Genomic DNA, 22,717 nt, shown 5'->3' on the forward strand with positions numbered 1-22,717 from the left:
CACGAATAAATGTTTGAAATGCTTTATTGCCTACTCATTCCAGAGTGGCTTACTCATCTTTAACACCTCTACAGTGCCTACGACGTGTACGCAAATGACTGGCCATTGCAGAATATTAACTAACATCTTGGTGGGGGGATGGGGGGGGGGGGGGGGGGGGGGGGCAGCCTTGAGTGGGCGCCGAGTGGGCTCGTTTGACACAAACTTCCAAGAAAAGTCAACTGTCACAAAGCCGTTTATTGAAAAAGTTCCCTGTTGTCATGTGATGCATATAAATACATTAAAAGCACTACAAAGGGAGAAATAATTTGCACAAATCTGACAATGTGCTTCTAATCTTCTGTAGCCGTGATTCCCAACCACTGTATGTGATAATGTATCTTTGTTCATCTATCTCAGTGACGTATCGTGATTTGTGGCAGGCAGAATAATTGCACGCTCTTCCACTAAATGGCAGAAGGTACATAATTCATATTTCAGTATACAGTGGTACCTTGACCTACGAGACCATGACCACGCTCGTGACTCAAAACATCTTTCGCAATTGAAATGAATGGAAATGTCATTAGTCCGTAGTGTTGGGGAGTAACTACTTACATCTAACTAGATTGTAATTTAATTACAAAATGTATGTAATTGAAATCCATTACATTACTATGAGAAAATCTGTAATTCAATTACAGTTGCTTGTGGAAATTTCCATAATTACAACTTTAGTTGCTTTTGAAAAAATAGCTGCAAAAACTCAGTTTTATTTTCATATCATTTCCTCTTTCTAAAGCCGACGCTTGTGATTGGCTCTCTCCCTGTCCTGTGCCATTCTGCTGTAGCCTCAAACATGACATGTTTTTCCAAATACGACCTCTAAGTGCCACCTTGTGGTGGGATCTATTAGTTTGTCTGAGATTTTGGGATTAAGACTCATCGTTACACGTTTGAACACAGAAAAGAACATTTCATCATTATAATTTTTGCCTTTTTTATCGAACTTTCACTTGTCTGGATTGTCATTGAAGATATATTGTCTAAATTGTGCACATTTGTCATTAGGTCAGCATGGTATGGTATTAGGCTTTTCTGCAGCTGTACACATATAATGCAACAAATACATTTTTTTTGTATTAATTCAAAATTATTCATACATTCATTCATTTTCCGTACCCCTTATCCTCACAAGGGCGTGCTGGAGCCTATCCCGGCTGACTCTGGGCAAGAGGCGGGGTACACCCTGAACTGGTCGCCAGCCAATCGCAGGGCACATATAAACAACAACCATTCGCACTCACATAATTCATTAATCAAAATGTAATCAAATGTAATTTAGTTATTACTTTTAGAAAGGAATTGAAATAGTTTCAACAGGGTAACTTGTAATTGTAACCAACACGGTTAACACTGTTCCAGCCGTCCAAAAGCACAGACAAATATTTTTGCAATGTTTTTTAATAAGAAAAATCACACTCTACTGTAATGTACTGCATAAAGACATACAGTAATAACATAATTAAATAAAATGAAAAGAATTCAACAGTTTGTGCTTCATGATTTCATGCATCAATTTTGTTGCACATAGACTCAGATTGTCGCAACTAAACTGCAATAATGTTAGTCGTTTTTCGCAAAGGATAAAGAATATATGCCTGTGAGTATTATTAGTCTTTCTACATGTGTTGCTCGCATTTGTTATCAAATATAAGTTGTTTAAAGGTTTACAACTACCACAATGCTAGTTTTTGTTAGCCTTCTATGGCGTTTCCCATTATATGTTAGCATCAACTAGCAAACCTTCCTAAGGCCAAGTAACGTGGTTTTAAATACACGTGTAATTCTCTTTGAAAGTAAATTTCAACTTCTTTTTTGAAGATTTATTCGCTATCTACTGCTTGTTATGAATTTCGCTGTAACCATCTAGTGCTCATAATGCAATTTTTTTTTTTTTTTTTTTTTTTAACTTGGCTGAGTGACCGCTCATATCTCGAAAAACTCCAAAGTCGGGTCACTCATAAGTCAAGGTACTGCTGTTTATACATTTTGTGACATTTTTCTAATTTAAAATATGTGCTTTGGCTCAATAAAGGTTGGGGAAACACTGCTCTATACAGCTCATGTTTAACAAGTAAATATATACAATATTTGCCTCCTATATGAGGCTGTAAGCGTCCAAAATGTGACCTTACAGATCACTTATTTGCTTTTTAAAACAATTACTAATACTTTACATATGACACACATTTAGACGTGGCTTTAAAACACAGGTGTCAAACTCAAGGCCTGGGGGTCAGATCTGGCCCGTCACATCATTTGTTGGTGGTCCATTACAGCAAACGATGTGGGTATAGTTTGAGTTTCTGGCGAAATGGATTAGTTCTTTTGTCTTTTAGTTCCCAAGGAGTCTTCGAGATCACTGATGTGGTTTGGTGCAGGCTTATTGAAAGTTTCCAAAACCAGAGCCAAAGTGAAGCAGCATTGTGTTGCTACAAACGTCCTGAAAAGCTGAGATCTGATCAAAATGTTGCAACATTTAAATCTGGCCCGAAAACTTGATTGTTCACTGCTGATTTTTCATAAATCAAAAATATTATTTCACCATCTAGCTTTTTATTTGGGATTTTGTCATTAAGTGTTTACATTTTCATTGCTCCTGCTTTTATGTTGGGGTTTATCATCGTAAGTTTTTTTTAAGGCTGTATGAAATTGTCTTGAGTATGGAGGGTACTATACAAATGAGCATGACTTGGTACCAAATTTGCATTTTTTCTTCATTTTTGACAGACATTAAAGGCATTTTTCTAACCAAATCCCTTCTTTACATAAATTACAATAATTATTATTACAATAGTTGTATACTTATATATTCTATACTTTGCTTTGTCACTATTTTCCAAGACTTCTGATTCCAAATTCAATTTGTTGTTAAAAGGTAGATATAATAAAAATTAAAATGCAGGGCCAGTTGTGTATATCGCTAGCCTAATAGCATAATTGCCTTAGTCATTTTTAACTTACTGTCACAATATAAAAATATACAGATATACCAAAATGACTGCAAAAAATATCTTCTTTATGTCTGTGTAGATTGTTAGTCAACCAGGTCATTGTAATGTTGTGCCGCAAATGTTGAATCAAGGCAACTGGATGAAAACGTAAAAAGATGACTTATGCAGTTATGCTACTCGGTTAAGGACATGTCATAATATGATGAGGTGATTATACATTTATAAGGTTTTCACCGTCATAAACCACAACTACGATGTGGCCAGCCATGAAACTGAGTTTGACACCCCTGCTTTAAAACAGTGAATCGTGTAGTAAAAACTCTTTAGTCTACCAGGGTCTCCAAATTGATTTGGAGCCATTTAAGGACACACAGCCCGGCGTGTCCTGCACCTCCGACTCCTCAGACGAAGAAACCTGACTCTGTTCGGACTCCTCCGAAGACGAGACCTGACTTTGCTCCAAGTCGGTGTCGTCAAGGTCCGAGCAGAGGTCGTCGCCGGAGGTGCAGGCGGAGGGGGCCGGCGACACCAGCGAGCCCGGGGCCGCTGGAGACCAGGGTCCGGCGTGGGGGTCTGCATCTAAGAGCGTGGCCCTGAGCCGGTCTTGGCCGTGCAGGGGCATGCTCTCCAGGAGGTGGTTGAGCAGCTCGGCGGCCACCGTGGGGTCCATCGTCGGGCAGCTGGACACAAAAGTGTGCACGTCGTGCATGCACTGGATGTAACCGGCCGCGAAACGCTCGCACGCCTCCCGGTTGACAGCAGCCACCTCTACAATCAACATGAACAAACAAAAAGGTTATTTGTCAGTAGAGATTTTTAACCAGGCCTTTCAATAACTTTCTATACTATACTAGTGTGTGTATGTATATATATATATATATATATATATATATATATATACATATTATACTATACTAAACTATAATCAATTTTGTTTCGCCTCTACTGAATGTTTTCTTTTTTTTTTTCATCCAACTTTTACTTTTAGCACTTAGTGTATTTGGGATACAGAGGTCAAAATTGTCCAAAAAAGGACTCTCTTTTACTTTTATTTTACTTTCCTTTCCGATACAAGGAACAAAGCAACAACAAAGGCGTCTGTGGAACAGTGTCTGCGAGAACAAATGGACCGAGATGACCAGATGATACGTTTAATTATGCTGTAAAATCGATCAAGAAGGCGGCGCCGTAGGTGGTATGTGCGGCTGAGTAGCTGAGTACGTCATCACAGCATGTGACGAAAACGGACCAATCACGAGAGATGATCTCCGCGGCATTCTGCGCGCGGCGACAATTTGTCGGCGGTCACGTGATGCAATGAAGGCGGTCACGTGATGCAATGAAGGCGCGGGACTATAGAGAGGCCTTAAGATGGAAAGAGTGTATGAAAATAAATTCCTCGGAGTAATTATTGATAATAAACTGTGCTGGAAATCCCATATAAACCATGTGAAAGCCAAGATGTCAAAAACCATAGCTATTCTACATAAATCCAAGGATGTCGTTAACAAAACGTCATTATACACATTGTACTATGCACTGTTACTGCCTTGTTGAAATATGGGGCAATACGTATAAATCCAACACTTACTCAATCTTTAAGCTACAAAAAGGGCAATCAGAATTATTCATCAATCCAGCGACACAGAACCAACCAGTCGACTATATATCAACTTCAACAGATTCAAATTCTTCGATTTGGTTAAATTCAAAACAGCACAGCTTTTGTATAAACTACACAACAATTCCCTTTCCCTCACGACTCAGAGGCTGTTCGGGATAGGAAACAGCTGTTATAATCTGAGAGGAACAGGGATATTTAAAACAATCTAAAACGACAATCAATATAAAACTGAGACGTGTCTCTGTAAGGAGTTAACTTGTGGAATGATTATGACGGTGAATTGAAAACATGTAGCTCCCTAATTGTGAAAATGTTTAAAACAAGAGTGATGAAGAAATATACAAATCAGGTGTGTGTGTGTGTATATATATATATATATATATATATATATATATATATATATATACACACACGAGAGATAAACACTAATATTGATTAATTGTGTGGATGATGAAGAAGTTAGCAATGCTAGCTTGAATATAGTGGGTTGTGTGTAACTGTTAAAGTCGCCATTATACTTGGATGGAGCTGTTATTCGTCTATATATATATATATATATATATATATATATATGTGTATGTTTTATAAGTTTGGCCACCGAACAAATTACACAGTACATTTACACAGTATTTTCTCTTTATTCCCACTTTTATTTTTAGTAATTTGTGTATTTGAGGTCTGTTTTGTAAACTTGTTTGTGAGAGTTACTATATAAACACATCTTCATCCAGGTCATGGTAAACTTTTTGAAAACAACCAAGAGTCCCGATTCAAGTTCTTGTGGAGAAAATACAACAGGGAAAAAAGTGTTTTAATGGCGAACTGCTGCGATCTATAGCGCTCCTCGCGGAAGGACATTCAGCAGTGGTACACCTGAAGCCTCGGTGTATTAATTCGCTAACCACTCGGAACTAGATTTCAAAGATGCGTTCGCTGGTGCTGGGAAATAGGAAAATCCACCCCATTTGAGCGTACGTGCTTTTATGTAAACGATGGCTTTGGAACCTCACATAGACCTATGACTGACTTGCTCCGATTCTGTCATTCAAACTCTAATTTGTACTGCATTTCTTAACAGGCCTCCTGGTCGAATTAGTGAAGTTCTGAATTCCCCGCCCCCTCCGAGCGTGAGTGCAACATTCGCCACGATTTTGGCAGCGGGTTACCAAGCAGAAGCGAGGCGAACTCCACAGTCAAACTTGTCCATTCGCTGCCCGCCATCATCGCACGACCACCTCGCCCAAACTGTTGCCGGTACTGCGTGTTTAGCCTTTTTTTGTTTGTTTTCTATTTACCTTGAGCCCGGTCCTGCAGGATACTCTCCACCCGTTTGACCGTCATCTCCAGTACTTCGGCGTTCTCCATCTTTGAGTGGCTCTGCGACGCGACACATAGCACACATATTAGACACCTTGAGCTCATTAAAAAGCGAATGGGTGGGCTATTCATACGCATAATATGATATATATATATATATATATATATATATAATTTTATTTTTCTGACCTCTGTATCCGCCATGAGAGCCCTGAGTTCGTGTAAGCTGTCGTTAATACGAGCTCGTCGTTTCTTCTCCACCAGAGGTTTCCTCATCTGGAATCACAGTCGAGTTATTATGAAAGCCTTTAAAAAAAGAATATAAATAACAATAACGACGAAAGTACATGTACAATGAATCGTTCCCCCCGCGTCATTTATTATCGTTTTTTTGTTTTGTTTTGTTTGTTTTTTTACCTTTCTGTCAGACTTAAGTCCTCCCGTGCAGCGGTCACTCGCTGTGTGCTTGCGGGTGGGGGCCATTCCTGCCACAAAATGAGACGAGAACCCTGACAACCGTCGTTTGTAGCCCCCCAAAAAAGACGTTGGAGCTCCTCACTGGGGAGACAGATGGCTCGGCCAGCGGACCTGGCTTCTTGGTAGCGCTGGCAATGGAGGGGGACTATATATGACGCCTGATTTACATATGAATGGGGGGAAGGGTGGAGGGGGGGTGTTAGTGCTCCTGTTTGGTGTGGCCCAAACTCAACGTACATGCACTACTCAAAGAAAGTTACTGAGCTGGAAATTTCAGCAAAATGCACTTTCCGATTTGTGTCAGAAAAGTTCCAGGAGTGGCGGTCGCAAAAGATGCCAACCACAAACGGTGACCTTTCCCCTTCGGTGTGGGCCAAACGATCAAGCAGCACGTCTCCAAAGAAATAGTGCGGCGTTGAGAGGCAAAGAGTTGTGGCAGGACAACTCATGACTGTTCACAATTTGCTGAGCACCTGACAGTTCCTGGCTAAGAAGAAAATCACCATGCCGGTTGCTTCATTCCATGTCAAATCGATGCCTCCGGCTTTTTATGCGAAGGAGGTCTTGTACTTCGATAGGCATGTGTGTACTTTGTACAATATTTTGAGAAAACCAAATATATATTTTTGTACTTACCTTCGAAGTTGAGTTGTGAAATGTTTAAATTGTGCTCTTGTTGTTTTGGAGGACTATGAAATAGTTTTACAATGACACCGAAATCACCTTCCTAAGTGATGTAGTTTCTAGTCTCCAGGCCAGTGAGATAGGAAAGTTTGTTATCGTCTCCCTAGTTAAGAGGATTCGCACACAAACAAATTGTGTACTGCTCTTTTCTCCCCATTTCCAACCACAACTTAAAATTTGAAGAAAAGCTGAGAGTTGAAGGGGAAAATTCTTGCTTGAGTTTTACAGTGAACAAAACTGGCTCCCATTGGCTAAGTATTGTTGATCAATTAGTAGGTCACATTTTCTTCCACTGAAATGATAGAAATTAATATTTTTTTTAAAAATAAGAAAACAAGCGCTTCCTCTCAGGTAAACATGATCTTTAATAAAGTAACAATTTAACATCATAAAATGAATCGCCAAACTGCATGGCTGGGCTGGCCCATATCGTTAGCCGACTAGAATAATTGGCTGCCAAGTCATTTTTGAATGTTTGGAAAACAAGAAAAAAAATTACAAATTCCACTAACAAGAGTTCTTCGATTACCATGACCTTGATAAATGACGAACTACACAAACATAAAGAAAAAAAGCAACATTTTCAGCAAGCAGATTGGTTTTTGTAATTTATTTTTTTAATTGCCATTGTGACAGTAAAGAACGATTTTGGCAATTATGCTGTTAGGCTGACAATATGTAAATTGTCATGTTTCCTTAGCAGAAATTAAAGTCACTAGTTGCTTTTAAAGATTCGCAAGAGGGGGCGGAAAATATGATAAATATAGTGACCGAATGGGCAACATTGACCGTGGTTTTGTAAACTGGCTTCTCTCTGTACGCGGCCATGTTGTTAGCAAAAGCGATGCACATCAGCAGGGATGCGCTTCAAACTACAGATGCCTCTAAAATACTACTTTAAAAACATCGTCCTGACAAATAAACCCAGCCCTGAATCCTAACCCTATAATTGAGTCAAAGAAAGACAAATAACAGCCTTAAACAGTTGATTAAATAAGCCGTACATTAGCCAATTGTCACGTTGTATTATTAGTCATTAATCCCTTGTTCATGTTTGATCACCAGCCATCAATTGGCGCACATTTTGAGAACGAGGCCTTACAGCCCACTCGCCTACACAAACAAAACTAATGTGAATTGGAAGCAAAGAGCCGTCCGTCGGTCAAGTACAGCACTCTGGGGTGGAAAGAGCGTTAAAAGCAGCTAGGGGCTAATGAACTGCCTTTAAAAAAATATTTTTTTTTTTTTTTAAAAACCCGAATCTGTCATGATTTAACAGGGTGATTTCTGTCTGCAGTGAGTCACACGGAGCTGCATGTGTGCATGCATCCCGCTTCATGGTTTGTCATTTTCATTTCCAGTCAAAATATGCACTTGTGCGTGAGGTGACTTGATTGCAATCACGTTGGATAGCGTTGTTTTCACCGTGCATCCATTTCCTGTGGTGATTGTCCTGATTAGGTTGAGCTGGAGTCTATCCCAGGCTGACCAGAAAAGGAGGGTCAACTGTGAACTGGTCCCCAGCCCAAAAAACATTCTTCACACCTATGGACAAGTTAGATCAAGGGTGTCCAACCTACAGCTCGGGGGCCATTTGCGACCCGTTGCACCGTTTTGATTGTCCTGCCGCATATTCTAATAAGAAAATCAAAAGGTAATATGTTGATATATAGCAGAGTTTTATTTTATTTAAAATTCAAATGAAACAAAATGACTTTTTAAAAAAGAAACCTAAACCAATTTGAATGTTAATGCTGTTTTTTTTTTTTTTGGGGGGGGGGGGGGGGGGGGGGGGGGGACATCTGTCACACCTTTGTTATTTAAAATTGTAAATACAGTACATTTGAATGCTACAAGATCGCCAGTGTGATCACCACCTGCTTTTTCAATTTGTCACCTTTTTTAAAAAATCTAAATTTGCAAATACATTTAAATATTACAAGATATCAAACTATATTTCTTTGAATTTTTTTTAAATTTAAAATTGTAAATAATGTTACAAGACATACAAATGTTGTTTTATTTTAAAAGTAACTCACACATATTACTTTTTTTCTATTACCGTATTTTATCACACTAATATCTTTTTGTTTTGTCACTGATAAGACCAAGCTTAGATTTTGACTTTTTATTCAAATGTTTAACTGCTTGGCGTAAATTGACCCACGGCGTATTTGATCAATCAATATATATATATATATATATATATATTGATTGGTTTATATATAATGTTTCATAAACACAAGGTGAAGTGGGCTTCCTTCCAGTTTTTCTGTATGTGGCCCACAATAGAAAAAGTCTGGACAACCCTGATTTAGAGCTCACCATTCCGCATAGTGTCGTTTTAAAAAAGTGTTTTAATATTACAACCTCATGTTCTAGCCACACTAAGCACAATATACACGCATTGCTCAATTATTGTTTATATTGTATGCAATGTCTTGTATTCCATTGTGTGTAATGTGCTTCATGAGCAAAAGAATGGGAGTTGCGTCGATATGATGATGTTCCTCTACCCACCCTTGAGGACTTGCACGCTGCCAGAACTAAGACAAGAGCGTGCAAAATCCTCTCGGACCCTCCACATCCCGGTCACCAGCTCTTCCGGCTCCTTCCCTCAGGTAGGCGCTACCGATCAATGCAAACTAGAACGAGCAGACATTCCAACACCTTCTTCCCTCTTGCAATCAACTTCTTAAACTGCTAACGTACAATTCCATTACAACATGCTGCCAATTATTTTGTCCTGAGTTTGTTGTCACATTTATGTCGGGCCAATTTTATACTACTCGTCCACTCACTGTAGTTGTCTCGCCACGCTGCACTATTTGCATATCTGTTGTTGACCAATACTGGCCACTCATGCCAGAGTAGCATCTGCCCCATTTGCATACTGACTGAGGAGTATCTGCAACATTTGCACAATCAACATCGTCCCAGATTATCACACTACTAGTCACTTTAAACTGCATGCATTCCTTGAAGTCTCGGCGCCCTTTGCACAATGGCCATTGCACCGGACTGTTGCGAGATTAGTCATTCGAACTGCTCAAAGTGCTAGAGGACTCAGCATCTTTTTGCACAATTGTCCCAAAAAATAAATAAATAAATTGTACCGGCATTACCAGATAACTAGCAACCCTTTACTGCTCAGTGACTGTTTTTGTTTTGTTTGTTTTTTTGTCAATGTCTTTATGTCTCAAAAGTGTTCTCTGTCAATTGACTGTGTCGGCGTACCAGAGCGGCTCCAACTACCGGAGACAAATTCCTTGTGTGTTTTTTTTTGGACATACTTGGCAAATAAAGATGATTCTGATTCTGATTCTGATTCTATGCCAGTGACTGAGTGTCAAGGGATGCCAAGCTGGCACGATTGTAGGCAAGTTGACTGAACAAAGCTGCACTTCCGGATGATGACGCCGAAAACGCTTTGTACGCCAAATGCCGGAACACTACCATATCTGGCTTGTGCCTTCAAAGTAAAAGCACAGAGTGACGTCCACTACGCCAACGATGTCTTATCATCGTTTACCGATCGGAAGCCAACGACTAATATAATATATTCACATAAAAATCATCAATGTGTGCATTCCGCTTCGAATCAAACCAGTTATGTTGAGGTTTTACTCTTGTTTTGACTGTGACGAGGCGGCGCTTCCTTGATACCCACACACTTGCCGGCGCTCGTCACCCAAGACGTGCTTGTGACGTCACGGAGTCCCCGCCGGTGGCTATAAGAGCGGAACCGGGCTCAAGTTGCAGGAAAACTGCACAAGTGCGCCCAAAAAGGAGACAAAAGGCGTCTAACATCTACAACAAACGTCCAGAATGGTGAGGATCACTTTCCATGCTGCCTCGGGGGACAAGCGGGGAAAAGATGAAGAGCACGTGACCATACAAAAGAACGTAAGTGGGCACTTGTTCATGCTTTGTGGAAGTTGACAGTCATCGGATTGTCAATTTATTGTTGTCAATTTATTGGCTCAAAGGGAAACTGCAGATGGCATATTGTGTTGCAATGCTATTATCATAATAATGTTTACAGTGATAACAGGGACACTTTTAGTTCTTGTCTATTTTTAGTAGTTTATTAATTAATACAGATCATGGGGTGGGGGGACAACAAAATTTTCGAGTTTGAGGCTGGTACACCCTGAAACGGTCTCCAGCCAATCGCAGGGCACATATAAACAAACAACCATTCGCACTCACATTCACACCTACGGACAATTTAGAGTCTTCAATCAACCTACCACGCATGTTTTTTTTTTTGGGATGTGGGAGGAAACCGGAATACCCGGAGAAAACCTACGCAGGATCGTCCGCCGTTCTGCCTAATCATATTCATATTCATAATAAAATATCAATAATCATATAATCATAATAATAATAATAATACATTGTTTATTAGTAGTAGTATACTTTTATTAATTGTCCCTGATTATTATGTAGACTCTGTGATGATGATGTTGGTGGTGGGAGGTTATATTTTTTATTTTGTAGTTAAGTACTCGTAAAATTGATCATATTTTATGATTATTTTTGTAATTAGTAAAATTAATAATCAGTTTTTATAGTTAATGGAGATTTTTTCCTAATTTTTCTATGTCGTAGTATATATGTTTTCTTTATTTTATAAAACTACAACATATGTATGAGTAAAATACTTTTTGTGACTTCCTTTGTTATAAATTAACTTAAAATATGATTTAAAAACTACACTATTATTATTATTTATGGATATTGAATAAAACAATTTATTGAAAAGAGACCTTTTGCTATATCAGTGGATGATGCAAGTTTACCTACGTTTTGTGTGGTGACTATCGCTGATGAACGCTTTTTTTCCCCCTGCAATCCGTAGTCATAAAATATTTATGTAATCCCCATGTTACGGCCAATGTACGCCCGCGAATATGACGATGAATCACACGGGCAGCCTTGCGTCTGCCAACACCGCGTGACGTCAACCATACCATCAACCGGTGCAGCATGCCTCTATTAATAAGTGGTCCCGTCGACCCGGCAATACGGACGCAGGCGTCTCAGAATAGGCCTCCGAGACGGCTGCGTGCCAAAACTCCTTCCGTCAGAGCCTCTTGACACTCATCGCCATGGCGACGGTAGTACGGCGAAGGCGGCAGATTGCTCGTGAGACCGCGGGTGGGCATCTGGTGACTCATCATCGTCGCTTACGTCTGTCGAATCTCCCGGCCTGACTGACGACGCAATTGACGCCGGCGTGTCGGGAACTTTGACATCTGTGCCTTTCTGTGACTCTTCCAGTCTCTGTTGCAACCTCTTGGTGACACCGGCGTATCAAAGTGTCTTCAGCAGGTTGGGACAGAGACTGGAAGAATCACAGAAAGTCTTAGAAGTGGATGGTATAGTGAAGGCTGCCAATACCATTGACACTTAAGGCAAAATAAATCTGACATTTAGTAAGTCCTCCTCGCCGGTAGTTGGCGCTAAACTGCGGCGGTTTGACACACTGCCGAATCTTCATGGCCGTAAGAAAAACATTCTTTTGTTCATAATCATTTGTCATTGGATTGAAATTGTATGTATCATAAGTACTAGTAGTATCACTGAGTACTCAAAAGTACTTGTACTGGTACGGATCTGAAAAACTGTTACGAACAACCCCAGTCTTTGGAAATAAATGAAAAACTGACCCTGGTACCTTTGTTCTCCTTCTGCAAATGAGGGGTGTTTTTTTTTTTTTTTTTTTTTTTTCCCTGGAGTATATTCCACCCACCCAAGTTTCAGCAAAGCTTCCGAAGCCCAAGGTCACAGGTCATGTTTTCTGTCTGCAGGAGCAAGAGGAGCCTCATGCAGCCAAGATCAAGACGTTTTTTCCAGTCCGCCTGTTGTTGGTGACGATTTCTGTGCTGTTGGTCCTGGTGGGAATGGTGCTCGGCTGCGTCTACACCTACCGCTACTTCTTCCCTGCTCAGGTACCTTTGATGGCACGTCGCGCCACGTCCACCGCCTCCATAATCGCCAAGTAACTTGTCATTCATGTTTACATTTACCGTTTGTCCATCCGTCCAGTTGCCATCTATAGCATCTGCCGTCCGGCCATCCAATTCTCATGAAGCCGACACTTTGTCCGATTCTCTGTTGTCCGTCACTGAGTTCGGCAAAGAAGTGCATTTCTATCTATTCCATCCATCCACCGTCGTGTACTAACTGAGCGCTCGTCTGCTCTGTCTTCTGCAGCCTCTGAACGAAAGGAGCGTGTTCCTCTGCCGGGTGGTCTTCGAAGACCCCGTGATCCACAAACAACTGGAGCTGAAAGAGAAAGTAGCCATCTCCCTAGAAAAAGACTACCAGGTCATCAACGTGCCCGTGCCCGAGTTCGGCAGCAGCGATGCCGCCGACATTGTCCACGACTTCCACAGGGTGAGGCCCCCACCTCGGTCTTTTTTCAACCAAGCTCATTGTCAAATATTTTTCTCCATATTTATTTCGGACACATTATTAAAATGAAAATGTCTTGCTGTACTGACAGGAACTGACCGTTTATTATGACAAAACACTGGACAAGTGCTACGTGACTGATCTGAACACCACTCAGGTGATGCGCCCAAAGAACCTTTGGGAACTGCTCACCAACGTCCAGGTGAGGCTGTGTATGACGTCAAGTCCCTTTTGTCATCCTCATGTCAAGGTGCCGCGTTGGTGTGAGAATAATTCAACTACTGAATGCTGGTGTTTATGTAACATTGATTTAGGGGCATCTTTGCAATATGATAATTTTGTATTATTAGTTCCAAATCATCGATTAGGGTACACAAGGGTGATGATGAAAATAGTGGAAAAATTGCTTGAATTTTTCATGTGTGTTTCTAGGTGTAAAATTAATTTCAGAAATTGTCTTGGAATGATTCTTTGAAAAAATGTAGCTGAGTAGATGACTCGTTACATGAGGAAATAACATTATTGTGACAATTATTATGTAATGTAATTGTAATTACAGCTTGTAATTTAAGTGGTTGAATTTAACATTTGAAATGAAATATTAGCACAATAAAAATATAATTGATTATAGGCTTTAACACAGGGGAGGGCAAACGTTTTGGGCCACATCGACTTTTAAAATTTGACAGGCAGGCCAAACCAGAACCAGATGCTTACATATCAAAAAACAAACAAAACAAAACAACGCATTGTAGTGTTAATACTTTGATTTACTTTTAATGGGAACATTTGTTTTGTTGACCACCCTTTTTTTTTTTTTGCCTGGGCATCAAAGTCTGGTGTTAGTTTTGTGGCAATTCTTCGAACACATCTGAGGTGTTCATCACTCAACTGGGATCTGCAAGAGGTTTTGTTGCTGTTGATCACACTAAAAGTCTTCACACACGTCTAGAGCCAAACACCAGCAGCATCCTCTGTGCCATCTTCCGGATTTTTGGAAATTTGTCTGTGCTTAATGAAGCATAAAACTCATCCAGTTTGAGAGTTGAACTTCTATTTTAATACAGTATCACATTGGAGATCAGTCGGTTCCATCTGCAGCTCCCCTGGCACTGTTTCAGGGTCTTGTGTGACTGCATCTTAGATGGCACTTTGTCTGATATGTTTTCGCTGAGCCTGAAGCTAGATTTTTAACCGCTGAGCCGTAGCCATCAGTTCCCACGTTGATTGGCTGCTAGCATCATCGGCATGTTTGGTAGAAAAGTGACAGCTGATGTTAAATTCCTCTAAAACCGCAATGGTTTCTTAACAATTTAGACATACAGCCTTTGACTGGACAGTGAAAAAGTATGAGTCCATTCTCAATTAAACGCGGCGCTCACTGTCGACTTATCTTTTCTTTGGCCCGCTCATGGTTGAAGAAGGAGTTAAAGTTGTCAGAATTGAATAAGCATCATGTAATTAAACACAGACGTTATCAAATACTGCTTGATAAATTATGAAATAAAATTTCTGTCAAAATAACAATACTTTAGATGTTAGATGAATTATTACGATGAAATTTAACACAACTGAAATATGCCACGGACATGCACTTGAGAAAAGCATCTTTACATTTTGAAGGATTCTTTAAATTGAATTTGAGTTTCCCCTTAAAGAATTATAATACATTATTATAAACATCATTTGGCTTATTAAGTCATCTTTCAACACCGTACCTCAGGGCACTCAACAAAAACTGAAATGGCACCCCTCCTAGAACAGGACGTTCATGATGCTTACTGTCATTGTCTTACATTTGTGTGTTTTTGTTTTGTGCACAGAAAGGAATGTACTTCCCGCAGAACTACCTGGTCCGCGAGGAGATGACCGTGACCGGCTACATCAGCAACATCCGCCAACTGGGCCCCATCATCAACCACGTGTGCCACGGCAAGGAGACATTTGGCCTGCGTCGCCGCAGCCTGCACCGACGTGAGTGCAGAACTCCTCCGTCTTCCCGTCCCCCGGGTGAAGATGAATTTCTATCACCGATTTACTTTTTTACAATCAAAAACCATCAATTCTCTGAGCCGCTTCTCCTCACTAGGGTAGCGGACGTGGTAGAGCCTATCCCAGCTATCATCGGGCAGGAGGCGTTCAGGTACACCCTGAACTGGTTGCCAGCCAATCGCAGGGCATATACAAACAACCATTCACACTCACATTCACACCTGCGGGCAATTTAGAGTCGTCAATTAACCTACCACGCATGTTTTTGGGATGTGGGAGGAAACCGGAGTGCCCGGAGAAAACCCACACAGGCACGGGGAGAACATGCAAACTCCACACAGGCGGGGCTCGGGATTGAACCTCGGTCCTCAGAACTGTGAGGCAGATGCTCTATAACCAGTCGTCGACCGTGCCGCAATCAAAAACCCATTCATCCATCCATTTTCTACCGCTTATCTGAGGTCGGGTCGCGGGGGCAGTAGCTTTAGCAGGGACACCGACTTCCCTCTCCCCGGCCACTTCCTCTAGGTCTTCCGGGGGGATCCCGAGGCGTTCCCAAGCCAGCCGAAGGACGTCTCCAGCATGTCCTGGGTCGTCCCCGGAGTCTCCTCCCGGTGGGACGTGCCCGGAACATCTCACCAGGGAGGCGTCCGGGAGGCAACCGAATCAGATGCCCCAGCCACCTCCTCTGGCTCCTCTCGATGCGGAGGAGCAGCGACTCTACTCTGAGATCCTCCCGGATGACCGAGCTTCTCACCCTATCTCTAAGGGCGAGCCCGGGACACCCTGCGGAGGAAACTCATTTCGGACGCTTGTATCCGGGATCTTGTTCTTTCGGGCACGAAGATCGACCGGTAAATCGAGAGCTTCGCCTTTCGGTTTAGCTCCTTCTTTACCACAACGTATCGATACAAAGTCCGCATCACTGCAGACGCTGCACCGATCCGCCTGTCGATCTCCCGTTCCATTCTTCCCTCACTCGTGAACAAGACCCCAAGATACTTGAACTCCTACACTTGGATTTGGAGTTGCTGATTCTCATCCCAGCCGCTTCACACTCAGCTGCGAACTGCTCCAGTGAGAGTTGGAGATCACGGCTTCATGAAGCCAACAGAACCACATAATCTGCAAAAAGCAGAGATGCAATACTGAGGCCACCAAACCAGACCCCCTCTACATCTCGGCTGCGCCTAGAAATTCTGTCCATAAAAGTTATGAACAGAATCTGTGACAAAGGGCAGTCTTGGCGGAGTCCAACGATTCCAACTTACTGCCGGATATGCGGACCAAACTCTTGACTCCGGTCGTACAGGGACCGAACAGCCCGTATCAGGGGGTTCGGTACCCCATACTCCCGAAGCACCCCCCACACGACCCCCGAGGGACACGGTCGAACGCCTTCTCCAAGTCCACAAAACACAATGTAGACTGGTTGGGCGAACTCCCATGCACCCTCGAGGACCCTGCAGAGGGTGTTGAGCTGGTCCACTGTTCCACGGCCAGGACGAAAACCACACTGCTCCTCCTGAATCTGAGATTCCACTTCCCGACGGACCCTCCTCTGCAGTACCCCTGAATAGACCTTACCAGGGAGTGTGATCCCCCTGTAGTTGGAACACACCCTCCGGTCCCCCTTCTTAAAAAGGGGGACCACCACCCCAGTCTGCCAATCCAGAGGCACTGTTGCAGAGGCGTGTCAACCAGGACAGCCCCACAACATCCAGAGCCTTTAGGGACTCCGGGCGAATCTTGGGGACTCCGGGCGAATCTCATCCACCCCCGGGGCCTTGCCACCGAGGAGCTTTTTAACCACATCGGTGACCTCAACCCCAGAGATAAGAGCCCGCCTCAGAGAACCCACACTCTGCTTCCTCATGGGAAGGCGTGTCGGTGGAATTGAGGAGGTCTTCGAAGTATTCTCTCCACCGACTCACAACGTCCCGAGTCGAGGTCAGCAGCGCCACAACCCCACCATACACAGTGTTGATGGTGCACTGCTTCCCCTCCTGAGACGCCGGATGGTGGACCAGAATTTCCTCGAAGCCATCCGGAAGTCTTTCTCCATGGCCTCACCGAACTCCTCCTTTGCTTCAGCGACCACCAGAGCCGCATTCCGCTTGGCCAGCCGGTACCCATCAGCTGCCTCAGGAGTGCCACAGGTCAAAAAGGCCCGATAGGACTCCTTCTTCAGCTTGACGGCATCTCTAGCGTGACCAAACATAGACTTCCTGTTCGAATTATTCTGCAGCCTGTTTGTGTGGGCACAGCTTGGGAACTCTTGTGAGTCACTGCAAGTGAAGTGATACACTTCCACTGAAGTGTGGAGGATGGGAGGGATGGATGAGTGATGAGTAGCTCTTTCGCCTTTGATTTGCATGACAGCTATTGAGAAGTGATGCAACTCACTTCCTTCTGATGTTGTACAAATATGGATTGAGATGTTCTTCGAGGTTAGAGCGTCTGCCTCACAGTTCTGAGGACCGGGGTTCAAATCCCGGCCCCGCCTGTGTGGAGTTTGCATGTTCTCTCCGTGCCTGCGTGGGGTTTCTCTGGGTACTCTGGTTTCCTCCCACATCCAAAAACATGCATGCTAGGTTAATGGAAGACTCTGAATTGCCCTTTGGTGTGAATGTGAGTGCGACTGGTTTGTTGATGTGTGCCCTGCGATTGGCTGGCGACCAGTTCAGGGAGTACCCCGCCTCCTGCCCGATGACAGCTGGGATAGGCTCCAGCACTCCCGCGACCCTTGTGAGGATAAGCGGCTCAGAAAATCGATGGATGGATGGATGTTCTTACAGAAATGACCAACCCTCCCAAAAAATAAAAAATAAAAAACAAATGGAAGAACTGCAGTCGTCCTTTACAGGAAAAATTAATTGTTTTTGTTCTGCCTTACTGGAAGGAAATATGAGGACATTTCTGGAGAAGTTGCATTCTCTTGTTACATTTTAATATCATGAAATAATCTTACCAAAACGTTACAATTGCTGACGTGTCCTGCATGTATTTAAATGTAGTTCTCCACGGCTTCCACCGGATGATGCTGTTTTTTTACTTTTCTGACCATTTTTATTCAAACGTTCACATGGAATGAATGTAGCAATTGCTATTACCAATTCTAGATTTATTTTATTTGTTCTATTATCAATTTTATTGGGCGAATCTAAAAGAAAGAATGGAAAGTTATTCCGATATAATGAATATAATGACATGCATGTTATTTATTGGAGGGAAAAAATGGAAAGAAATGTTATGATAATGATAGCTTTCCAGGTGTCTTTCACGTAGTATTGTGTATATTGTAACTACCTAACGTCCAAGTGCCATATGTGTTTCACCTTCACGGGGCGCTGTATGCACGACAGTCTCAAGTGCTGAGAAAGAAAAGGATGAGACATGGCCACTTAGTGCAACAGGAGAATCTTGCGCAGCCAAAGAAATGCGGAGCTGTGCACCTTTTCTGACTGAAGAACACAGAAGAATGTGCCCCGTGATGAATGAATAAAGCAATGGGCATATTGCAGGATATACTGTAATTTCATTGTCATCCAAAACACTTGTTTTTTTGTTTTTTTTAAATATAAAAACGTTCACATAATGACAATGACCATTGACTGAAAAATGAAATGCGTGATGTTTCTGAAGGCGTCTTGTCTTGGTTTTTGCAGGCGTGCGGCGCAGCGTGTGCCACACCATCCACCACTTCGAGAACCCTTACCTGGTGGAGACTGCGATCTGCGACTGAGACTATAGCCCGGCCAACGCTTAAACTTCTTTCCAACCTTACCTCTTGAATTCTTCACTACTTTCTAACTGCACTTTACCACTCGTCTATTCCAGTTTCACTTTTTTTTTTGGCCATTTCTAGTGTTACCGATTTTCTGTGGTATGTGTGTAACAGCACGGTGTGGGAGCGGTTAGCACATCCGCCGCCTCACAGGAGTTTCTGTGTTCTCCCCGTGCTCACGTGGGTTTTCTCGGATTCTCCGGTTTCCTCCCGCAGTCCAAAAACACGCAAGTTCGGTTCACTGAAGACTTGAAATTGTTTACGCGTCCGAGTGGTTGGTTGTCTATATGTGCCCTGCGATTGGCTGGCGACCAGTCCGGCGTGCACCCCGCCTCTCGCTCAAAGTCAGCTGTGATAGGCAACCCTAGTGAGAATAAAAAATGCATTTAAATGTCAGTTTGTAATAAACATTTGAAACATGCGCACCTTTTTTTAAACAATTACAATATGTAAAAAAACATACCTCATGTAGTTCAGTGTACAGTAAATTACTTTTGATTGTTACCGAGCAATATGAATACAGTACATGTCAATTTTGAAGGTTTACATGCATATATTGATTTTGTATCATTCATTAGTTGATCTAACCACTGACTTTAGACTGTAAGCAGTAGAAGAGCTTTTGAGTGTCAGAGTGCGGTCGTAAATTTGTTATTGAGGATGTGGGGATTATTACTGTATAGTGTTTTTCTAAGATTACTTGACTAGATATTTATCGTCCATCGCAGCAATATTTCCACATTGTCAAATCATTCGGGTTATCAGTCTCAGTTGTGACTCATTTGTATTATACTGTACTGTAATATCTTGCTGCTTTAATAAACTTATTTGTCTTTGATCTTTTTTTTTAAATGGCAAGTAGTTTTTCATGATACTTGGCAGTTTTGTTTTAGTTGTGTTCTAATATATTAAAATCTGGCCTATAAATGAGCTGGACATTCTGAAGTTGGATTTGCTGAACCATTGCCCCCTACAAATGTTTAATGAAGCAGGTAGCGCTTGTTTTAAAAATGTACAAACTTCTGTTTTTAAGAAGTACAAACATTACTGCAATTCTTACATGGCCGTGGCAGCACGGCGGCTTTCGATGTCCTGGCGAAGTGAACTAAGCCTTGTGGTGAATTTGGAGTTGCCATTTCCTTGATCTGTGACATTTACTACAGAACTAAAAACAAACGAGATTTGAAACTTTGTATGACCCAAACCACATGAAAGTACACTATAGCCTCATGCTAACAATGCAAAACGCTAGACGGGCTTAACGTAACTAGCATCAATGTCGTGGATAAATCTCAATTTATATGTGAACACTAATTGTTGCAATGGTCTTGTTTCATTATCAAATATACGGCCCCCTAGTGGCCAAGGCGCACACCGGAAGGGGCCCCACAAAGCCCATTGAATGAATCATGATGCACAACTAATATTCTATTCATGTTATTACTGTAGTACGGGAAAGATGATTTGAGAGAAGTGTTTTGAGTTACAAGTGGTCATGGAACTAATTAAATTAGTTTTTTTTTTTTTTTTTATTAATTTTTTTTTTTTTTTTTCCTGTTTGGCTGTTAGTTCAAACAGAAAGGATTGGTATCCCTTTCATGCTGGAAAAGTTTTACCGTTGTCACAGTAGACTTAAGCTGCTGCTGTGGTTTCTTTGTATTTTGATGGATATTTATTGGGAATCAAAAGTCGATCAGTCGAACCGAACAAGGTTGTTAGACGGGAGTGACATAAAAAGGAGAGAGTGAAAAGATAACTAATACAGGAAAAGACGACAAAAGACCAAGCACTAGCTGTGAACAAGATGAGGAAAGCAAATCATATACCGAGAACAATGATACATTAGATATTAATGTATCAAGGATAGGAGAAGAAACATGCAAGACAAGGGTCGTGAACCCGGCTGTACAACTGAAGTGTGGTGGGAGTGGCTATGTTAATTATAAACGTCGATAGGACCAGAGTGTGAGTGAGGGCGTACCCAAGAAATTTGCATAGTTATGTTATTTGTCGGCCGCACGGTGGGCGACGGGTTAACACGTCTGCCTCACAGTTCTGAGGACGGGGGTTCAAATCCCAGCCCCGCCTGTGTGGAGTTTGCATGTTCTCCTCGTGCCTTCGTGGGTTTTGTCCGGGTATTCCGTTTTCCTCTCACATCCCAAAAACATGCATGGTAGGTTGATTGAAGACTCTAAATTACCCGTAAGTGTGAATGTGTGTGCAAATGGTTGTTTATATATTATATGTGTGGGAAACAGCACTGACGTACTGTAGCCCGGTCCGACACCCGCACCCTCCCGACTCCACATCAGCCCCCCGAGAAACCCTGAATATGTGTATGCGCCTGGATGTGACAAGTGAAAAAAAGAAAAAAATATTATCAGTGAATGGTGGAAGAGTGCGCTGAGTGAGCGATTAAGAGGCATGGCTCCTGCAGGTCGGGCCCATCAGGGAGGACAACCACAGACAAGGCCGTCCTACCCAGCCCCCCCCCCATTCCAGCAAGCAACAACTACCTGCCCCCGAGTGTGGGAGCCCCCCCCAAAAAAAAGTGTTTAGTTTCATTAAAGACGAGATTGCCCATTGTGAATGTACGCATCAATGCTTGTTTGTCGACGTGTTCATGTCCTTGGCGATCAGCTGGCCACCAGTTCAGGGCCCGCACACAAACACACGCGCACACAAAAAGGCCATCTTGGGTTATCTTTTCATGGTTTTTGCCTTTTAATTATGAACTGGAAAAAAATAGTCAGGCAGTGATATTAATTACTATGGCATCTGTGTGACTGAGGTGTCAAAGTAAGCACTCACAAACTATTAAAATACAGTATTAACCCCCAAAGCGCCCCCCCCCCCAACATCTCATACCGATTCCTGCAAATCGAACAACACACAAAAACTACAAACACATTATTTGCTCTGCATATTAAAAAAAAAAATCCTCACTTGATCAGAAGGGAATAATCTGAACGAATATATGTAAATGGTACATAAACATGAATACAGGACTCCAATAATAAAGTATTCCCTCGTATATTCTACTCGGAGATTTTTTTTTGGGGGGGGGGGGTATCCTTTGTCTGCTGAAGAAGTTTTGCTTTGGTGGCATCTTGGTGTCAAGTATGTTGAAGTAAATTAGGGAGTTTCATCTAGTGCTTTGGCGCCATCTTCTGGCTTCTCGGTGCCAAGGAACTACATTGAAGCGAGTTGAGGGGCTTCCTGTATGATGAAACCTTTTAGAGGAGGTGTTAATTGCCGCAGATTTCCATTCCTTGTGGCAGGGCCTGATCCCTAACCCCCGTGAATAGCGGGGGGTGGGGGGTGGGGGGTGGAGGGAATAGCATTTATGTGAAATTAGGGACCACAACAAGACGTTCATTCATAAACACTGGGAGAAGAACCAGGCAGTTTTGAAGA

At 42.3% G+C, this 22,717-nt stretch overlaps 2 protein-coding genes across 3 annotated transcripts; one reads left to right on the forward strand and one right to left on the reverse strand.

Moving 5' to 3' along the window:
• Positions 1-224: 224 nt before the first annotated feature.
• Positions 225-6,541, reverse strand: LOC133411532 (transcription cofactor HES-6-like). 2 transcript variants are annotated; one of them, XM_061694041.1, is made up of 4 exons: positions 6,355-6,541; positions 6,127-6,213; positions 5,916-5,997; positions 225-3,764 (listed from the first exon to the last, which is right to left on the reverse strand). In XM_061694041.1, exons 1-4 carry the CDS (start codon positions 6,418-6,420, stop codon positions 3,325-3,327), a joined length of 675 nt encoding a protein of 224 aa, XP_061550025.1. In that variant the 5' UTR covers positions 6,421-6,541; the 3' UTR covers positions 225-3,324. The 2 variants fall into 2 exon arrangements, with proteins under 2 accessions (XP_061550025.1, XP_061550026.1); XM_061694042.1 differs by having other exon boundaries at positions 6,127-6,243; positions 6,355-6,436.
• Positions 6,542-10,841: 4,300 nt separating this feature from the next.
• Positions 10,842-20,138, forward strand: LOC133411784 (integral membrane protein 2C-like). The gene is made up of 6 exons (XM_061694470.1): positions 10,842-11,004; positions 12,915-13,055; positions 13,321-13,503; positions 13,613-13,723; positions 15,345-15,495; positions 19,182-20,138. Exons 1-6 carry the CDS (start codon positions 10,927-10,929, stop codon positions 19,256-19,258), a joined length of 741 nt encoding a protein of 246 aa, XP_061550454.1. The 5' UTR covers positions 10,842-10,926; the 3' UTR covers positions 19,259-20,138.
• Positions 20,139-22,717: the final 2,579 nt, after the last annotated feature.

This window comes from Phycodurus eques, chromosome 13 (assembly GCF_024500275.1).
Source record: "Phycodurus eques isolate BA_2022a chromosome 13, UOR_Pequ_1.1, whole genome shotgun sequence".
Lineage (NCBI taxonomy): Eukaryota > Metazoa > Chordata > Actinopteri > Syngnathiformes > Syngnathidae > Phycodurus > Phycodurus eques.

Bases quoted from the DNA above. Each gene is read 5' to 3' on its own strand.
- LOC133411532 (XM_061694041.1), bottom strand. From the start codon at position 6,420: ATGGCCCCCACCCGCAAGCACACAGCGAGTGACCGCTGCACGGGAGGA. The intron at 6,214-6,354 runs GTAAAAAAACAA...CTGTGATTCCAG, and splicing joins GACTTAAGTCTGACAGAAAG to ATGAGGAAACCTCTGGTGGA. The intron at 3,765-5,915 runs GTAAATAGAAAA...TGTTGATTGTAG, and splicing joins CCTGCAGGACCGGGCTCAAG to AGGTGGCTGCTGTCAACCGG.
- LOC133411784 (XM_061694470.1), top strand. From the start codon at position 10,927: ATGGTGAGGATCACTTTCCATGCTGCCTCGGGGGACAAGCGGGGAAAA. The intron at 13,056-13,320 runs GTACCTTTGATG...TGTCTTCTGCAG, and splicing joins GCTACTTCTTCCCTGCTCAG to CCTCTGAACGAAAGGAGCGT. The intron at 13,504-13,612 runs GTGAGGCCCCCA...CTGTACTGACAG, and splicing joins TTGTCCACGACTTCCACAGG to GAACTGACCGTTTATTATGA.